The sequence below is a fragment of the Neophocaena asiaeorientalis genome, unplaced genomic scaffold (assembly GCF_003031525.2).
Source record: "Neophocaena asiaeorientalis asiaeorientalis breed wild unplaced genomic scaffold, Neophocaena_asiaeorientalis_V1.1 scaffold447, whole genome shotgun sequence".
Taxonomy (NCBI): domain Eukaryota; kingdom Metazoa; phylum Chordata; class Mammalia; order Artiodactyla; family Phocoenidae; genus Neophocaena; species Neophocaena asiaeorientalis.
The window spans coordinates 388338-409853 of record NW_020174372.1 but is presented as its reverse complement, the minus strand read 5'-3'; the positions used below and the strand labels follow the sequence as shown (position 1 = coordinate 409853).

The window sequence follows — 21516 nt, the reverse complement described above, 5'->3', positions numbered from 1 at the left end:
TTCTCCTGTGTCGGTCATGTTGAGAAACGAGTTCCTTGCAAGCCTGATTTAGATATTATGCCTAAGAAGTTACTCAACACCCAAGATTAAGGAAGTACTTTAATTTCCTTTACTACATGCCGACAAGAATAAGTTACAAATATTTTCGGTAATTCTGTGCTTTTTAAAATTTTTTATAAGACTATCCGTAATGTCAGTGCTCTGTAACTCATTCACTTGTGCTAGATCCCTCTGCTTTGCGTTTCTGAGAATTATTCCCAAGCAAGTCACTGTACCTCAGACTTTGAAAGCCATTTAAAAAAAAGCAAGGATGCAGTTTTTATATGAAGGGACTTAGCTGTGTAGAAGTAGCTGAGATTTTCTGAGTAGCTGTGAGATATTCCATGTGGAGTATCTTTGGACATTTCTGTAAAACTTGCGTGTAAGAGTCTTAGCTAAAGACTGGGTTTATGGGCACCCAGGCCTCTCTTGATCCTAAGCTATTCCATGCTGACTTTATAGCTTCAGGTCACTGGGGAAGCCTGTATTGTATTGTCCTGTGTTATTTAGAGATGCTGCTACAATAAACAAGATCATTTTTGCTTTCCTTTTTTTGGTGCTTTCCCTTAATCGTTGCAATAGCCGGGTCCTGGGTCACCTATACAATAGGTTTCTGCGAACAACAGCACGCGTTGCAAGGTGGACGCTGGTTTAGGAAGCGTGGCTTGGGGCTCCAGCGGGCAGGGTAGCAAACTAGGCTCATCATCAGAATTAAACCTGTGACCTGAGACTGCATCATACTGGTTTATTACTAAACTGTTGAAGGAAAGTTCCACATTTTCTACGAATTAATCCTAGGCAGTGTCGTGGCTCTTTTCTGTTTATGGTCAAATCACTTAGTCTAATTACACTCCATGTCCTTCTTGGGACCTGAAATCATCATGAAAACCTTTTTTTTTTGCAGTACGCGGGCCTCTCACTGCTGTGGCCTCTCCCGTTGCGGAGCACAGGCTCCGGACGCGCGGGCTCAGCGGCCATGGCTCACGGGCCTAGCTGCTCCACGGCATATGGGATCTTCCTGGACCGGGGCACGAACCCACGTTCCCTGCATCGGCGGGCAGACTCTCAACCACTGCGCCACCAGCGAAGCCCCCATCATGAAAACCTTTTATATACACAGATTTATCTTCCCCTAACAAACTCTGACTTCTGCCAGAAATCAAAAACTTCCAAGGCCTACTCACCCAGGAAATGTTAGGTCAGATCTTGCAGTCACCTCTATTAAAGAAAACTAAACAGCTATATCAGGAAGTAGGTAATAAAAGGCAGATCACGTTTAGACAAAGACATGGTTACTTTTTTATTTGAAGAAAAAAAAAGTATGTTTTAATAAATACTGCAGAAACATTGACCAAACAAACATACAAAGTGACTTCAACATTTAAAAAACTGCAATGGAAGTTCTGCTTTATAACAGTTATAACTTATTTTCTTTTTACAATATTTAAATACAGAAAGCACTTGCCAGCTATTTCGTAATACTGCCCAAAGCATAATGCTGCATCAATCAAAGCATAGCATGTTGGTAAAATGTCTGTATTTCGTGGGAAATGACTGGAATGGTATTTTCTTGCAGAGACAGAACAAAGTGCTCGTAAGACACAGACTGAATGCTGTAATTACCTTAATCTCCTTCCTGCCACAATTGAATGGGAGCACAGCTTCAACACTTCAAAAATGAAGCTTTATCATTGGAAAGAAAGCTCGTTTTCAACAAGCGCCAACAATAAAAAGGTCAGATCTGGTTTCTTCTCTGAAAGAAGCTCTAAAAGTAACTGGTCAAAAAATATCTGTAAACTATTTTAAATGCTGACTCTTTTATGCAACGATAGTGATAAAGTATCAAACACGGGCCTTGGTGGAATCTGGTTAAGTGAGGTTTAGCAATCACTCTCTAGAGACGCCCTAGGATGGTGTCAGGACTGACTGACATCACATAATTTTCCTCTAAGGATTCTCGAAAGCTTGGATCAGAGGGTCCTTCTGTATCATGTTCATTGAAAGAAAGTGAAATAAACAAACTGATCATCAGATACTGCCAACTTCGGAGCTTCATCCCAAAAGAGGTCTTTTGCTTTGTACTTTTGGTATCTTAATTCCGGACGGCTTAACTCACAAACTGTGCTTTCTGCTACTATCCTGCATTCGTTATCTCTTCAGATGAAAATAGTACCTACATTTTTTCCCCCCTTGGACCATTCCATGACGTCAAACCAAGACACCTTTTATTTGACTTTGCATTTTTATCAACGATGGCAAAAAAAAACCAAACAAACCACACACCCTCTTTTCTAAACAGCACACAAAAATATCACATTGAGCAATTTACCACTTTTTAATGACAATCACAGGGATGAACAGAACCATCAGACTGAATAAAAATTGACCCTTTTTTTCTAGCTGACCTATTCAATCTTGGTAGTGCTGGTCTGCGTATCTTGCAAGACTGCAAAAGCCTTTCTTGAGAACCATCTCGCTCAGCTATCTTCAGGATGGCAAGATTTCAAAGCCTCACCAACTTTTCCTCTGGATATCCCATGGGTCCTGATACAATTTCCATTTTAATGATGAGCTAGGAGGAAATTAGATCACATCCTCTAGAAAACTAAATGCTAAGGTCACAGTGCCAGTTCCCCAATGAGGACGGTGTATTAATATATACTTTTTGTAAAGGAGATTAAAACACTTAAAAATTAAATCAAAGTAGAGATCCATGAATAGATTGTAACAAAGAAAACAAAAACGCAAGCACCATTCAGAGCGTGGTTTTTCTTCTTGGAGGTCCTCGCATTCCTCCTCGCCCTCTAGCCCATCTGAATCTCTCTTTTTTTGGCATATTTTTCAAGTCACGCTTCAAAACTCTTCAATGAACTCACTTCTCACCGCTTGTTCTACATGCCGAACCTAAGGACAGGATTCCAAAAAGATGAGCATCCTTCCAAATGCCTCCTAAGCCTCCAGAATACGTGACTTTGGCTATGCACTTTGCTCAGACTTCACCTTTTTTTTTTTTTGTTGGTGGTGTTTTCCACACTAGGTTTCCTTGTCCTCCTTAAAGATAACCAGAGATTCACATCACAGTGCAACTCTTGGCTTTGTCCTTTCGTAAGTCCGTAGCCACCGCGGAGAGATCTGGTCTGCTGGGCATGTGTGAAATCCGCTTTGTCGCCCTCTGCGATTTGTTCCGCTTAACGTTTTTATTTGTCTTGTTTACACATGCCAAGGTGGCCACATGAAAAATGTCTCTGACACTGTTTTCTGACTGTAAAGCCGAGCATTCGATGTAAGTAGCTGCTCCGATCTGTTTGGCCATATTTGCCCCCTGAGAAGCAAAGAAAAAGGGCCTGTGATCAGCAATAAGTCTTTGGGGAAGTGTGTCTTCTGACACCACGAAATAATGCATAGCAAAATGTTTCTCATGTTAACTGAATTTTCTAAGTATTGACGAAAAACAAGTTTTTACATTTGAACTGCCTTATTTATTATTTCATAAATATTTGCAGCCAAGACCCAATCCTAAGATGTCCAATTATCATCACTCAGTAGACACTGCTTGACTTCCCAGAGGTGCTAAAGGCTGATCTAATGTCATTGGGTCATCAATAAACAAGGGCCACGATCAAATGGTTAGTATGGGTGATTCTAAGAATTACCCAGAGAATCTTACTATTGGAAGAGAGTAAAAAAGCTGAAGACCATGAATTTAAATGCTCTGGGAGGGTGATCTGGCCCCTTGAGCCTGTTCCAGCACCTCATGGGGCACTCAATTTCTCTTTTCTTGAGCGTAAATGGCACTCAAGACTAATAGACAAGCTGTACAAAAAAACAGGGGTAAGAGAATTTAGAATCAATTTTGAAACGTATATGATTATGTCTTAGGGACAAAATAAATTGAGGAAAGGAATAATACTTTCTAGCATCTACAACTTACTTAGGAGACACAAAATATGTAATTTCTAAATGCGGAGCAGACAACCAGTGGACACAATAATAAGCATGTGTGCATCAAAATGACTTATTTACCTAGCCAGATTTTTGTTAATTGGAATGAAGGACAAAGAAGACCACAGTATGAATGGTCAAACGATGAATACTAAATAAAATTCTAGCTGTTTCAACACGAACTCTCTTTAGAATCTGGTTGTAAGTTTTAAGAGAATGAACTTCTGAAATCAATTCTCCTCCTTTCTAAATGCTTGAGGGGAATGCGTGCAGAAATGATGAAGCTCTAAAAGACAGTTTTCTGGAGTGCTCGATTTTACTGACAGTGGCCTTTTTAAAGTATTGTATTGTATTGTGTTGCTGAGTGTAAAATAAGATTAACTTTAAGAGTATTACTGATTTTGACCACATTCTCTCTTAAAATCTATTTCACTTTAAACCCAGTGAGAGTTGCAGAGATACAGAGGGTTGACTCTGAGCCACTGTTTCTGCACTCAAGTGATCAAATATCACTTTGTGAGTCCCCTACCGAATGACAGCATTTCACATTTTAAAGGATTTTTTTTTCCAAACACGTCTTATGTATACACACACACACACACACACACACACGAATCCTTACACAGTCAACTGCTAAATAAGTACTGGAAAGCTCTTTGAGAGAGTCCAGAATCAAAGTATCACCACAATTTCAGCCAAACCTTTTCCCAGATCACTTTGGTGCTCACTTAGCGGTTGTTACATTAATCTGAGCAATGGGCTGCCAGGAAGGGGCTGGGATCGTTGCTGTGAAGGCAGAAGCACAGAAACGCCAGCCCTTCTCATCTGTGTTTACAGATGGTCACGGCCTGGACACATGGTGCTTATTCTGCATCTTAGGAGAAAAAGGGGCTAGCGCCTGGCCTTGACCCCTGGTTGAGCCTTTAGAAAAGCAGCTACTTTTTATTTTATTTCCTACGAATGATGTTCCATTTCTGACATTCTAAAATCTATGTGTGCCCACTGACTACATACGTACCTGGTCATAGGACACTGGGGTCTGCCTGTGGTTTGAGAGCTCTACTAATGTACTGACATCTGTCCGAAGATCAGATTTGCAGCCGACCAAGAGCATCTTGGTGTTGGGACAAAACTCCTGGATTTCACCTTTCCACTATGGGGGGGGGGGGGGAAGAAGATGAAAAATTAACAAAGTGCTGGCATCCATAAAGTGGAAAACAAGGTCTCCACTGGCAGGCGTTGGAAATGGGACTCAAAAAGGACATTTAAAAGAAATTGTCACTTCAGATGCAGAAGCAAACTTGCATTTATCTTCTACCTAGACATTAAATGTTGCTGCTTTTTAAAGCGGATCCATTAGGGAACCATATTCTTCTTCTCGGTGACTCATGAACTGTCCCTACTGCAAGAGACCTGTTGGGTGTTGTGAGACAGTAACTAAGGCAATTTCTTAATCTCTGAAAGATAAAAGTGCCTTAAGGATAATTATATATTCTAACAAGTGACTACATCCTCAGATATGTTGAGCTGGTACTTCCCAGCATGGAAGACTGGGAATAAGGCAGAGCCAACACAAGCACAGACGTACATTCATTAATCCCACCTAGAGAGACTGAGCAGCCACCATGTGCTGAAATCTCTACTGAGATTCCAGAGACTGGAGATAGAGTTAACAGAACAGAATGTCCTGCCTTTAAGGACCTTCCATTGGTGTGGCTGAATCAACAGAGACCATGACATTTGCAAAGGCCTATCTCAGGTTATCAGGGAGGCATCTGGTCCCATGGCTCATACGTCCTTGAGTTAGTCTTAAATGACGTAAGTTATTAATTTAGTCTACTTTGGCTAGTTGTTTCATGACCCAACAAGAACGCTTAGAACCTCCAGAAATGCCTGGCAGGGAATTCCAACTGTCCTCTTAAAGAGCAAATGGATGACTTTTTGTGGTTTCACTTCCTCAAGCTTGAGATGGCCATCAGGGTGAGAGTCAGGAGTTCAGAGTGTTCACAGGAGAGCTCAGCTCCGGGGCTGAGATCGGGAACCTGCGCCTGCCTCTCCCTGCCCACATTCACAAATACGTACTCAGTGCTCTACGAAATACTGTGGTGGTTACAGAGATGATTAAGATGTAGCTGAGTCTTCTGGAAAGGAATTCACAAGAGAGTGGGGGTGATTAAGTCATGTCTATAATACTAGATAAAAGTGACATCCTGCAGGAGTAATTTAAAAGACCTCTAGAGGAGACATCTCCAGATCTAGAACTGTGGGCAACGAACTCTAGTCCAAAGCACACCCGTGGATTGAAGGGAATAATACATACTTTCCATAAGAGCCTAATTTATCCACCAACTCCTCCCTCCCGCCCTCCCTCCCCTCCTTCCTTCTAGCACTATTTAGAGGCATCTATCGTGTGCTAGATGACACTGGAGAAAGAACTAGAAGGTGAATTGAAAAAAAGAATAAGATCTCTCCAGCTCTAAGTCACCGTAACCTCTTTGATATTCAAGGACTTAAAGGATTCAATTAATCAAGACAAACCATAGCAGGGATTATTATGAGCCTCAAACTTCACACAAATGTAAAACACACTCATTAATATCTCTAAGGCCAAAGTCACTACACATTTGGTCTTAGCAGACAAAAGCAAAATAAAACAGGAGCAAGGCTTTTCATCATAAATTATGCATAACCCGATACTACATCAAGTAAGAACTCCAGTACAGAAGCAGTCTCTTTTATCTACAGACAAGCAAGAGACAAGCTGCTACGCTGTTCCTCAGCCGTGTGATGGCTCTGGCCTGCCCAGGTCTAGCAATTATTCACAAGCACCGAAGGAAGGAAAGGTGTATTCCTGCCAGAATCTGACAGTCGCATTATTTGTGCTAGGTACAAACATTACTCAAAATTGAAAGCTAAAAAGAGCCTTTAATCTTTTAAGAAATTCATATTTCATTGAACTAACTATATTTGTCATGTTTAGTAAAGAGACGGGGTAGGGGGGATGATTAACCTTCAAATCCTAATTTCGTAATGACACACAAGGCCAGCAGTCAAACATGATAGGGAAAAATAAACTAACAAAAACACACAAAACACGAGGACACTGCCGTGCTCTTAAGCACATCCTCTGACTAAGCCTGAGTGCGTGGAGAAGAAGGGGGCTCTAGGGAAGGTCTGATTCCGAAACCCCACAGCACTCAGGCCAGGACTGAGACGTCAGCTAGAGGCTAATACACGCTGGTCCTTGGACGGGCATATGCCTTTCTCTACCTACCCGGAGGCTTAGTCCTAGGTTGGCGGAGCCCAAGGAATGCTCCCCGCCCCCCGCCCAGCCTCCCCAGGACCTGTGACCCACCTGCCATAGGGTGCCTTCCTCCTGACCCCCCCGGGTTCCATCCAGAGCTTCCTCAGATTCCTTCCCCACCTACAGAACCTCACACTACCTTTGCCTCCAGAAACTAGCTATGTGATATCATCTGTGACATGTGTACACGACCGTGTTTACTAGTATCTGACATCACCTGGTCTAATGTCTGTAAACACACCCCTACTCCTCCCTTATTTATTCTATTTCCGTTTCTAATAAATAACATCACTACTGAAATACAGCTTCTTTACTAAAACAGCTATTACTGCATTCATTTCAATCCCTGAATTGAGGTCAAGAGTAAACCTGTAAAGTAAAGCACAAGCTACAGAGTGAATGAAGGACGGAAAGAAGGAAGACACACTTAGCAGTAATGGAGTATCAGTATTTTTAGCTGCCCCACTGCCACCCAAAGGATAAACACAGAGGGTCTTAAAAGGGTATTTTGTTCCTTAAAATGAAATAAAATGTTGAGCAGGTTCATCATCAAAACTTGGGACACATAGGAGTGGAAACCCTGTTATAATGTGCGAGTGTCCTTTTCAGTGTTTTAATTACAAGACGTACAGCAGGGAATTAACTGCAGTGTTTGAGCTCCCAGCCAACCACATGTTTCTACTTCATATCTGGGCCAGTACTGATCTGCGTCATCACTCCCCAGCACTTGCCTTTTTCAGGACACTGTCCAGCGTCTCTGGTCTACTGATGTCAAAGCAAATCAGCACAGCATCTGAATCTGGGTAAGAGAGGGGCCGGACGTTGTCATAGTAAGGAGAACCTGAGAAGAAACAAAGAAACACAGGTTTTCAGATGAATATCCCCTTAGCCTGTCATGCATGAACTCTGCCCTTTTGAATTGAATCCTTGGATGGTCACATGGCTCCCATCTCCTCTAGTTCTTGGAAAAGAAAGCAAACAAAAGCCGAGTAGTACTATATTCATTTCTACTAGAAGACAAGGAAACCTCACTTGTATCTGACTTAAATTCGAGGGGAGGAGCCGGGATCTTAAGTTGAAATCTGTACAGTTCAAAGAGTAGAGCCCAAAGGCACCTAGGTGGAGGGCAGAAGCATCTGGAACCAGATGGTCTGGAGTACAAATCCACCTCCACCACTGCAAGACGGGGGCAGGCGGCTTCAGGTCTCTGTGCCTCCGATTCTTCACGCATGAAAGGAAGATGACAACAGTACCTACCTGGGATTCAATAAACCTGGGCAGTGCCTGTCACTTAGTAACGGATCAAGAAGTCTTAACTATGGCTATGGCTGTGCTGTTGCTATCGAAAGCTGAGTGGTAGCAAGCACAGTCACAGGAGCTACTTCTTGGGAAAGAGCCCGATATTCAAGATCACTCTGTTCGTACAATGGAGAATGGGGGAGGGAGGAAAAGGGTGGGTTCAGCCACACAAAGAGAACCATATCAGCACCTTATCAGCACCACCTTATCTCCAAGTTACAAGTTTGTATAAGCCATGACCTTTGAGCTTGCGTACTTAAACTTATCCCCAAACCCTGTATAGACTCTCTTCCTGTTACAACCAAAGAATGTAATAAATGCCATACTGGATCCTGTCACCTTTTTACACTTTTCCATCTCTGGGAGTGACATCAAGGCATGATCCAAGGATCTGAGCCTGAGTTAAATCCAGGGTTCCCTAAAGGTTCAAGTTACCAGCCGATTAATTTAACCACAGAACCCCCTCTGGTCGTTTAGGAAATTTCTTCCATTCTTTTAAAAATCCCAAAGGATGGGCAATTGCATGAGGCCAGTTATTATAAAATGGTGTGTCTATAAAATCAAATAACAGCCGGCCATGCTATTTATTTTTTGAAAAATCATTTTCAGTATACTGACATGTCACAAGAACAACATGAAATCATTTTCCTAGGAATGTGTATATATATATATATATATATATATATATATACACGTATATATATAATTTGACTCCAGAATAGAGAAAAAAAATCTAAGCCACCAGACTTTTTGAAACCCAATTTCATTTTGACATCACCTTCCATTTCTAGCAGAAAAACATGACATGTTGTCCCCTGATAAATCAAAACCTCAAAAGTCAAAGTCAGGGAAAGAGAAAGAACTAAAGAAGCTTTTCAAATAATCTTTTACATTTCTATCAAAACAAAATTTTTCAGGAGGCTGCTCTTGAGATCTCAAAGTTACTGTCCGTAGTTAGGGTGCATCATCCCCTTTTCACAGGACATTGTGGGTTCCTAGCATTCACTAAGCAACCCCAGGAACGCTGTGGCTTTTTCACCAGCTGCTTTAGGGATGGAAAGGGACAACTTCAGGCAAGAAGAAAGGGAAATGTTCTAGGAATCAGGAAGAAAAGTGTGAACAAGTATAGAACAACTAAGCCAGAATCTGTCCTGAGCTACAGCAGCTCCCTGCCCACATCTGGAATCAGGACCCTGATGGAGTAGAGACTGACAACAAAAAGATACTTTCCAAAAGCTTAAAGCGTTTAAAGTTAAAAAAAAAAAAGCCATTTAAAATAGTAAGGCCTGTAAGAATAGGCTGTTTCTGAAAGCTTCTTTCTGAAAGGCTGTTTGCTGAAAACGACACGCTGTGGCTGCTGCCTTCTCAGCCACTCAAAAAAAAAAAAATCTGAGGTTACAAGAAAAATTCACAAATAGTTCATTAACTTCAACATTTTTGAGAGGGTCAGAAATGAGATGGCTTATCACTATACATGGATACACTGGCATTTCCATATTTGTTCTGTGAAGTTCAGACTTTCTGAATTGTAGCTTCTGCTTCCGTGTCCAAAGTCTAACCTGGACACAGCTTCTGCTGTAATTATTGCGGAATCTCTTTTTCTAAACATGGAATCAGAAAATTCCAGATCATAGAGTGGAAATCCAAATACCAGACACATACACGAGGATTTCCTCCGCTCTTCCAAGTTAGCAGGAGATGACCTGACCCCAAATCTAGAAAGTCACAGTGTTCCAACAATTCAGGATGTCAGAAGCCTAACTAGGCTTCAGAGATCTCCCTTCTTGGAAATCACTCCCATTGGGAAGAAAACTATCTCGCTGTGGATATTTTTCAGTCTCCAGCAGACCTGAACTCTGGAGGACAGGCTTCTCCAGGTGCCTTATTCCTTCAGGACATAATCTTTGACTAAGATGAAAGTAAGTACACACTGCTAATCTCTGATCTAAGACTACTCTACATTAACAGTGAAAGCCATCTTTCCCAGACACAAAATTAAGGAAAGACAGTTGGAGAATTACAAGGGTGCTAAAATAGAGTAATCAAAATTTGAACTACTGGGAAAATCCAGAGGAATGGTTTTAACTTCCAAGCCACCACGTGGCTGCAGAGAACACCCCTCCCTTTGTGTACTGGGCTTCTCTCCCCCTCCCATTTTATGGCCACAAAGGGGATGTGGCTTTATCTTCTTCAGCCCTCTGTCACTGCTGGAGACTCCTGCTTCCTAGAATCAAGGGAACTGCCTTCTGTACTTAGTGGGTGTACCCAAATATCTGCAAAATGTAGGTACTGGCCTGACTTTAAAATGAAGTGGAGTTTGCAACTGAAACCAAATTCTTATGGAGGTTTGATTCTGCTTTTGTTTTTATTTGGTTTAATGTTTTGAATGAACATACATATTAAATATTAAGGTTCATGAGAAATATGTCACCTTCCTTGTTGAGGTACATAAGTAATTTTTAAGAGCTTTAACAAGATCTAATTAGGAGTGACACTTTGATCTGTCCTATTACTTTTGCTAACGAACAGCGCTTTTAGATCCACAAGAGTGTCCAAAGGTAGTAATAAAACTGATCTCCACATTTATTAGTTATAAGCATAATTTGCCCAACCACTAACTACAAGAGTAATTTGTCATTCGGCGGGCAGACTCCCAACCACTGCGCCACCAGGGAAGCCCCATTATATTTTTTGATAGGGCATGGTTAAAACTTTGAATAGAAAAATCCATGGTCTGTATTTTTTCAGAGTAAAAAAAGAAAACTGATAGAGAATGATAAAAGAACTGTCCTACCAGATCAGTGTATTTTGGAAGTGTTTACTCTGCATTTAAGCACTTGGAATTCTTGCCTATAAAGCCCAAGCTACCACACAAAGCAAGGAAGAAAAGCAAAGCTTGAGGGTGCATGGTGTGATCACAGGCACGCGGGGGCTAAGTCGTCACCCAAGAAAAAATAAAGAGGAATTCCAGGAATGCCCCTATGAAGTGAGAAGCAATACAGGGAGGGAGAAGTGACACCAAAGGAAGAAGCAGAAAGCAAGTCGATGAGACAGGAACAATACCTGCCCCTCACTCCTCCATCCCTCCAGAAAAGCCTTACAGCATTCTGTTAAGTCAAACAGTAAAATATTAACTTCTACAGATTTTTTTTTAAAGATGCATGTGAAAAGCTTCCAAGGTAACTATAGAACTAAACACAAGGCAAGAAAGAACACTGAAAAATTGTGTATTATGTAGAAAAGAACTGAACTTTAACTGCAGTATATAGTAGGTACTGACATACATGTAGTATGTACTCTAGTACCCAAGAAAGTACTAGATCTAAAGTCAGTTAGTCTTGGTACTGAGCTTTGCTTGTCAAATAAAACTCACCATGTGGAATAGGCTTTCTTGCACGTGATAGTTCTCAGATGCAGCATTTCTCTTATACTTTGTGTAACTTTAAGCACCCAGCACTATTCCAAGGTCCTTTCTATTTAACCATCAGATCATCAAAAGGGAAATTTCAAGAAATTCCACACTGTAAAGAAACGATGACACCACATATGCAAAAAGTGTGCTCCCAAACCCCACAGAGAACAAGCTTTGCTTGGGTGGGGACTGGAATAGTGCCATGTGAGGTTCTCTGAGTCCTTCGAGTTTGGCAAACATCAGCAAAGTTCCAAAAGGCTTCTGTTCCAAAAGGAAACTGTTCAGGTCTACCCATCTTTGTCTTCAAGATCATTAATTCTGGGTGAGAGCCGTCTTTCCAGCCCAAGAATGGTCACAAAGTGCCTCACCCAGAAACTACTTCTGCAGACACATACCTGTCTGCTTAAGTCATCTCTTCACAAAGACAGAGAACACACCATATATGTACATAATTAAATGTAAGAAGATTCATGCCCAAAAGGGAGGCTTTAGGGAACCTTTTGCAAAACGAGTTCAAACACTGGGAGGCTTTATAGGAGCTTGAGAACTGAAAACTCTAGTTGACTATTTCATAAATACAACTTCTTTTACTTGGACCTTAAATTGAACAACTTCTCTTTCTCCCATAAGAAATTCCTACCTAGAACAATAAAATCAGGGATACTGCATATTTTGGGGAGAGAAAATATATTAACTTTTGGTGTTTTTAGTGATCACCAAGGGAACACCTGTACCCAACAGCAGTTACCATGTGGATGATCTGCCCAGTTATTACAAGATTCCATTTCGTCATGCCATCTCCACTCAGAGTGAAAGTTCCAAATCAGCAATCATCTCAGGAATGTGAATCAAGTCCAGGCAGAACTTTGGGTCTGGCTCAGTATAAGACTGTTGAACTCTTTTCCCAAGCAGTCTGCACTACAGGCACCAGGACCTCAAATATGCAACAAGTATTGCCAGGAAGGATATTTTATTTGTTTCTTCTATAGGTTCAGCTTAACAGAAATTATAAACAGATTTTATGAAAATTTGGGGGCATTTCTCTGTTGCTACTGAGAAAAGAATCAATATTTTCAATTTCCGGGAACAATGCAGATACGTAGTTGTATAGAAAGTCAAAGAGGTAGAAATAAGACTATTTTTGAGCTTTAAATAAAGGTTTAGGGTTAAACTCCCAATCTTATTGAGATACTTTAAAAATATAAGAATCAAAACATTTTACTTAAAGTGGAACTACAGTAAGTCACAGAACTTTAGGGATACGAGTAGATAGGTATACTTCTAAAAAAATTATATTATCTTTCAGGAATAACCCATGAGTGAATCTGCCCTGCCACATACTACGTCATCAGGCTCATGTTTCAAAGCTAATGTGTACAACACCCAGTTGGACTTCTGAGGCAGCTTACGTTCATGCCAGTGAAATTTCTGTTATGTCAAGGGGGTCTCTGAGTAAAGTTGGCAATATATAGTAACTGAGGAGACATTTAAAGGGCATCAGAAAATGGCTGAGACACAAGTAATTCATTTGGCATGGACCACCAGACACCATGAGCTAGCTGGAGGAACTACTTGGTCCTTGGTGTCACATCTAACGCAAAAGAACTGGATTAATGAGAAAACATCTGGTTATTTCACGTGGCATCAGAACGATCAATCTGGATGCCTCACTGAAAACGTGCAACTTAGCAAGAAACCAGATGGGAAAAAACCTGACACTAAATGGGGTTTAAATTAGAGAGACAGAGAGAGACAGAGATCTAGACACAGATATAAACTTAGAAAGGGAATTAATATCGTCCTCCTTTTTTTGATCTATAGTTTCAACGGAAATCACTGCACAGTGGACAATTCTCCAAATGCAGTTTTATGTACTTCTTACTAGAAATCACTATCCAAACTCAGGGCTGTTTTGCCTTTAACCCACATCTCTTACAGAGTTTCAGGGAGAAAACTCAAGAGTTGAACCTGGCTTTGGAACTCTAAGCTCCTAGAGCTCATTACTACCTATGATCTAACTGGTTTTGTGCAATTTTGCCCTTGATATTCACAACACAAGCACACATCCTTCTTTGGCTTCTTCATAAATTCTTGCCCTCCCTCTTTCTCTAACAAGGTTAAGTTAAAATTCCTCAACTTTCAGAATCTTGTTCTCCCTGATAGTCATTCAACGTAAGCATGTTTCCAAGTAGGAGGGATGTTAAAGAGTTCTTAAGAACTGAGTCAACTTCGACAGATGAGGAAGAAATTGTGGTGGGCTTCGATGAGTCACAAGTCAGGGGGCTTGGGCTAGCCCTGCAGCCTTCAACAGTTTTTTGGATCTTCTTGCTAAGTGAATCCAGCTTTAGAACCTCCAGGCCCAGCCTCCTATAAACAAGTACTAGACAGTGAGTACCTTGAGGGCAGGCACTGTCCTAGCCAGGCTTGTCCCTGCTCCCACAGCCTTTAGCAGAGTTCATGCACACCAAATGCCCTAAAAAATGTTCACTGGTTTCAATCATTTCTATAAGTCTTGCCTTGATGTGTTAATTTACATCTTAAATCACAAAAAAGGGACCAGTGATCTTTTTGATGCTGCTTTTCTGGGTTAATTATTTACTAACCTCCACATTGCTGAAACGTTTCCATCCCTGTTAAGAAATATTTCAAGAGTGCTTGTCACTGAGACTATTCTTCAAACCTGATGTATGATCTATAAATGTAACAATATATTGATAGGCAGACTTATGGCTACAGAGGAGTTTGTCCTCAAAGTCAGGCCATGAGTAATTAAGATTTTCCTCTCTTCTCTAAGAATACTACATCCTCTGTTAATACTGCTAAAAACTAGTACAGGAAGTGCTAACTTTAGCACTCGTGGCCTAAAAGAACCTTGTATCAGGACAGGATTCAAAAGAATGTTTATGAGGCAACAGCATAGTTATTGTGGGCGAATATTAGCAGCTGAATCGAGTATTTTAAAACTCACAATATGCCTTAAATAAAATGTGCATTAACTTGCCCTGGTTAAAAGCTGAAACGAATGATTATTACTCCCTAAATCACATGTGCTGAAATCACACTGCAATCAAATCACTTAGGAAAAGATATGGTGATCCTTAAGTGACAAAGTTTCTACTATTAGTAGACACTGGCTTCATGCTACAAATTGCCTCTATGCTTGGCAAATCTGGCAGATTCTGAAGCACAGGACTACTTTGGTCTCACTTATCACTTCAAAATGTTGAAACCATTACCCATTGTTTTGCAGAAACTCACTGAGTGAATTTGAAAAATCAACAGGAGCATTTCTGCAGCTTTTAATCAAAATGCTCATCTTATTATCAATGAAAGGGAATAGGAAATATTTCTCATTAAAATCAAGAAATCATAGACCTGTATCCAAAGACTACCTTTTAGAGATAGTCAAAAATCCTCCCTTTTAGAGGAGTCACAGTGCCGTTATTTATAAGAGGGTTTTGTTTCCTTTTTTTTCTTTTAATTTTTATTGGAGTGTAGTTGATTTATAACGCTGTGTTAGCTTCAGGTGTACAGCAAAGTGAACCAGTTGCGTATATACATATACCCACTCTTTTAGATTCTTTTCCCATATATATAGGCCATTACAGAGTATTGAGTAGAGTTCCCTGTGCTATACAGTATGTCCTTGTTGATTATCTATTTTATATATAGTAGTGTGTATATGTCAATCCCAATCTCCCAATTTATCCCTCCCCATCCCACTTTCCCCCACGTAACCATGTTTGTTTTCTACACCTGTGACTCTATTTGTTTTGTAAATAAGTTCATTTGTACCATTTTTTTAGATTCCACACATATGTGATATCATATGATATTTGTCTATCTCTGTCTGACTTCACTCAGTATGACAATCTCTAGGTCCATCCATGTTGCTGCAAATGGCATTATTTCATTTTTTTTATGGCTGAGTAATATTCCGTTGTATACATGTACAGCTTCTTTACCCATTCCTCTGTCGATGGACCCTTAGCTTGTTTTCATGTCCTGGCTATGGTAAACAGTGCTGCAATGAACATTGGGGTGCATGTATCTTTTCAAATTGTGTTTCCTTTTAGGGGGGCTGGAATAACTTTAAGCAGCCATAAGAAAACGACTGGCAAAGTGCCATTTGTGGCTGCTTCTTTAATTGGTGTGTGCCTTGGGGGCGGCGGGAAAAGTTTCCTGCCTGAGGATCTAGAAGATCTATCAGCGTTAGGGATGCCTAACAAGGGAAACCCACAGCAATCGGATGGAAAGGGCACTTGGGTTCAAGAATCTGACAAAATGGGCTCATCATAGGTTGCATGTGAGCCTCACTAAGTGGGGAGGGCTTCCTTCCCCCCACTCTCTGCCTTACCTGGATTGTATGCATCTTAGGGGTAGGACCATATTTTAATTAACTCTGTGTCTCTAAGGCCTGAGAGAAGCCCTGCACATAGTAGATGCAGAAAGGACGAGGGAAAGAGGGAGAGAGAAAATGAGACTATCCATTAATGTGCCTCAGAAAGTAGGGAATGAATTATCTTTTCTCTTGGTGCAACGAGGCCCCACAAATCCTAATTCCACTTGATGTTCTTTCCTACACCCAAACTGGCAGAGCTCTGCCTGTGCATAATCGCATGCTGCTGGGGGGAAAGGAGACCCCCTTATGAGAAGCTGTCCAAGTACAGAAACCGGATATGAGAACAGCTTCCATCTCCTAATGTCTGCTAGGAGGCTAAGCAGGATGTGAATGCCATTCAAAGGGCAAAGTTTATGCCATCTCTCTCCCTACGTAGGAGAAGTTACATGCCTCATTTTCCCTCTTTCACAAAGTTCTAGAAGGGGAAAAAAAAAATCTGACATTTAGGACTTTAGACACTTGGCTTGGATATTTTCTCCAGAGTTAAACTGATAGCAGTTGGAAAAAATAAATGTATCAAGAGGCATCAGGCATACACAATTATTTTCACAACCCAAACTAAATAAATGTCTTAGTGGGCAAAGAAAATGTCAAATGTTTGTCAAAAAATAATCCTGTTCAGAAATTTGCCATGAAAAGCTTGAGATGAAATGAAAAACGGTTAAAGATACTTGAAATGATTCGTTGCTGATGCAACAGTTCTTGCTAGATGTATTCCACTCATGAATGATAAAACATTTTCGGTGGAAACAGTCTATTCCTAGAATCCAGGCAATGCTTCATGACTGTGTTTAATTAACTCACATTTCACCTCACAAACAACACAATGGGATTCTAAATAATTCCTTTATGCCTTTTTCCCATTATGTATAAAACTCAATCTAAATTTGAACTAAGATTTCATTACTGGATAATTTTGCTGTGTGGTATTTTCTTAATCACAGTCTTTTCAAACCTTTATATTTTAGTTAAATATGCATAGGTTTTGTTTCATTAAACAAAAATAGAAGTGATTATTTCACTACAGACTTCATTTCAGGTGATTATCTTTAATTTGATGAAAGGCAATATTTATAAAGTTGCCATTCTTTGTGCACAGGTAATTCAGTGGTAATAAATATCAGGGAATCTCATCTCCTTGGAAGCGACGCATATGATTATTCATTTGTTCATTCAACAGATTTTATTGGGTGACTACTGTGTGCAAGGCATGATGCTATGTGTGCAGAGACCACAAACTGTAGTTTGGATTAAATACTTGAAATTATACGAAGTGATATTTATCTGCACATGTGAAGCAGAGCCTCCAACTATAAACTGCCCACATTTTGTTTTCTAGGCTTTGTTAAACATGTGCCTTTTCTCTTCTTTAAAAAAAAAAAAAAAAGTCAATTTGACTCTTTGGGCACCTAATTTAAAATCTCCATTGGTGGTCCTGTGACCGCTGAAGCTTGAGATGGGACGCACAACCCAATATTCCTATAAGCCCACCCATGCCCCCTCCCTGCCCAAATGTGTCTCCTTAAATCCACCAGAAAGCAGTGGCTCTGTTCAGAGCCTGGCTTGCTTTGTAGGTCGTGAAAACTGCAGGATGGGATGGCAGATCCACTGGGACTAAGAGCTGAAGCCAACCAACACCCTGGAAACAAAAAGACTTGCCTGTCTGGTGATCTAAAGTCAAGAAGTATACAGCTGGGAGAGATCCTGCACATTATGTGGTTCTGTATCCTTTTCTTTTTGGATGATGAAATGAGACTCAGGGAGGTAGAGGATCTGCATACAGAAGTCTGTGGTAACCAGTAGCTAAATCTAAACATAGCTTTGTATCAACGACCGGATCAGACTCACAGACCCCATACCTAAATAATTCTTATCACGCATTAGGTCCAAACAGGCTGGGGGAGGAGGCTGAGAATCGGTGTTAATTATTGGTACCATACCAGCTGTCCTGCCCACTAGGCGTAACAAATACCATGATATGTCTGGGAATTTGAGCCCATTAAGTACTAGGCTGTGTACAAATCTGATGATGGAAACTACTGAAATAAGAAAATACTAGAATTCCGTCTATCACCATCTTCCCTATAGTTTCAAGGGTGCAATCCTCAGTACAAACACGGTGAGGTCCCGGTTCTGCTGCCCTTGGCGAGGCTCCAGGAAGAGCCTGACTCTCTAGGGAGAAACAAAATCTGCATATCTTACGGCAGCCCTAGGAGCATCTGGCACCAACCGTGAGAGGCGCTCGAGCGAGACTTCTCACTTGCCTTTGTGCCGGCACTGCCTCCGGCGACCCTGTCAGTCAAGGTCTCGTCCTTGTGCTCTCTAATCCCCTGCGTCCCTCGGGGGCTCCAGAGGTTAAAGTCGAGGGCTGTGGGAAGCTCGCACAGCCCAGAAGCACCTCCACGAGGCCACTCCCAACTGAGCGCAGGTTCACCTCGCGGGCCTCCCCGCCCGACGCAAAGCCTGCGTGCTGGCACTCGCGTGCTTCTCCTCCCTAGTTTCACCCGGGATTTGGCTCGGTTCACCCGCGACAGCCCAGCTCCCTGCTTAACTCCCAGACCTAAGCTCAGGGGCCTTCACCCGGCCTTCCCACTGGCTCGTCCTCCTGCTCCAGAGGCTACGCCCTTCCTGGGAACGGCACTCCGCCGCCAGGCACCGCAGGCTGGGGCGGCGGGTGCCTGGCTTCCAGCCGGAGGTTCCCGGGGATGCTCCCGCCCTCACCGCGCCTGGCCCAGCCCGAACCCCTAACGGCCGCGCGGGGAAGCCTTCCCCTCCGCGCTGTAACCGGCCCTCCCTACCATCGCGCGCCAGGTTGGTGGGTGGGCGCGTGGGAAGGCGATAACCCGGCCTTGAACCCCAGACCCTTGAAAATAATTCACCGTGTCAATAATTCAACTGGACGGGAAGGTCAAAGGCGAATAGGACGGCCCGCCTTGTAGACTGGAGGAGGGTGATGCAATGGGTCAGGAGGGAATGGCGTGGGCCGGGGGACACCAAGTGTTCACGGGGGCGGGGGAGGCTCGGATCTGCCGCTCGGCACCGAGGCGGCGCGGGCGGCCGGCCTGCAGCTCGGAGAGGAGGCCCGGCGACCGCCCGCCGGGTGCTGCCCGCGCAGCCAGCGCATTCCAGGCAGTAGGCGTCACGAGCGCCGCGGCTGCTTGCGCTCACTTTACTCTCTCCCCAAGTGTGGAATCCGCCTGTAACTGCGTTGCTTTGGGGTTTTTCTCCCACCTCCCACCACCCTCTCCGCGCTCCCCGCCTACCCACCAAGCAGCAGGTTAGATCCTGGAGGGGCGCGCTCGCATCCGAGAGCCAGTTGATTCCAAGGCGGCACACGCATGCCCCCAACATTTGGCCTTCCCGGCCGCCCCGAGACGACTCGGGCACAGCTCCGCGGCCACCCGGCTACAAGCATTTTCTACCACTGGGTCACCCCTCGGGCAAAGAACGCCCTTCTCTTCCCACAACTTTCCCCCCGACCCAATGTCGTTCCCCCACCCCCACTCAGAAGGGACACAATTTTCACCCAGCAGGGAATCCCTCGTAAGAAGCAAAGTTAAAGGAGCGGCGCACAGCGAGCGCTGGTGGCGCGCTGGCCCGTGCTGAGAGCGTGCCAGGCGCGGAGTCCCGCTACCCGCCGCGCACCCCTGAGCGGCTGGAAACCCGCCCGAACGCCACGCGGTCCGATGACTCTCTTACCCGAAGTGTCCCACAGGCTCAACTCTATTCTTTGTGTGTCGATTTCAAAACTGGCCGTGTAATTCTCAAACACCGTAGGGACGTAATTCTGGACAAGATGGACAGGGGAAAAAAAGAGGGCAAAGAGGTTATCTTAAAATGCACGACACCCGCAGAACACCCTCTGATAATCGCCTCCCCACTCTCCAACTGAAAAACGAAACCCCAAAACCCGCACCCACCAGATCTCACACTGAACACGCGGACCCTTCCGAAACCCCTAACTTCCCTGTCGCCCCACCCGTATCCTCCAAGACCCAAGGATCCAAATCTCCCAACCCCAGATTCTGCACACAGGACCGAACAAGTTTCAGAAGCTAGCGGCAGAACGTGCAGGCGCATCCCAACCCCTCAACTCTTCCAGCCCACTTTCCCTTTCCGGGCAGTCTAACCAGGAGGAAAGTAGTAAATGGTGAGAAAGACGGCCGAAAAAAAAGAAAAACGGGTGAAGGGGGGAAAGTCAGGGGACACCCACCTCGACGCGGGGGCCCCCCGGGCCGCCCCCCTCCTCGCAGCCCCGGCGGGCCACACTCACCTCGGGGAAGCAGTCTTTGGCGAAGACGTGCAGCAGCGCGGTTTTCCCACACTGACTGTCTCCCACCACTACTATCTTGCATTTCACGTTCTGATTAGGATCCATGATAGATTTACTGGATAATTTCTGGCTGGCTCTTCTCTCCTTCATTGATCTTGCCTTATTTTCTCTCGAAACAGAAATTTTCACTTAAGAGGAAAAAAAAAATATATATTTCTCTTTCTATAAAAAGCAGATATATAAAAATAAATCGCAAGGCTGGCGGGAACCCCTGAAGCGCCGCGCAGACGAGGAGAGCTAGAGGAGCAGGCTCATTCCTCTCCTCCGACAAGTTTTATGCCTGACTCGACACGACGCTTCCCAAGTCCAATTCCGATCCGACTGCTTTGTTTCACGCTCTCTGCGCGGCTTTATACCCCCGGCCTTCCAATCCTCTTTCTCAATGAGAGAAGGAAACTGATCCGCCTCCTCCCCTTTTATGGAGCCTGGGAGCGAGCGCCGTCTGGCTCCTCGCAGAACACGTAGACAATGCGCCCTCTAGGGTGACCATGCGGGATCGATTTCCAGACCAAGGCTCTGCGACGACTTGAAGACCCCAATGACGCTTTGCTGAAAAATGGGACTGTACAAGTCAAGGAGGAGGTGGGAAACTGAATTGTCTGTGCATATTGATTTTTATCAGAATTTCTTGAAAAAAGTTTTCATAGGGGCTGATCTACGGAAGCCTCATAATGAACATTTATGAAAGCAAAAACATTTCCTGCCCAACACAGAAGGGTGGGGAAGGGTTAAGTGGCTGCATTTTGTTAGAAAGTGTTTTGTATCAGGTATATAGGCCATGGAAC

General features: G+C 43.1%; 1 protein-coding gene across 2 annotated transcripts; it reads right to left on the bottom strand.

Moving 5' to 3' along the window:
- Window positions 1-1318: 1318 nt before the first annotated feature.
- On the bottom strand, window positions 1319-21054 carry RND3 (Rho family GTPase 3). Of its 2 annotated transcripts, XM_024756265.1 has the most exons (5): window positions 20672-21054; window positions 20098-20185; window positions 8017-8126; window positions 5000-5134; window positions 1319-3361 (listed from the first exon to the last, which is right to left on the bottom strand). In XM_024756265.1, the coding sequence occupies exons 1-5, from the start codon at window positions 20819-20821 to the stop codon at window positions 3110-3112; spliced, it is 735 nt and encodes a 244-aa protein (XP_024612033.1). In that variant the 5' UTR covers window positions 20822-21054; the 3' UTR covers window positions 1319-3109. The 2 variants fall into 2 exon arrangements, with proteins under 2 accessions (XP_024612033.1, XP_024612035.1); XM_024756267.1 differs by lacking the exon at window positions 5000-5134 and having other exon boundaries at window positions 1327-3361; window positions 20672-21040.
- Window positions 21055-21516: the final 462 nt, after the last annotated feature.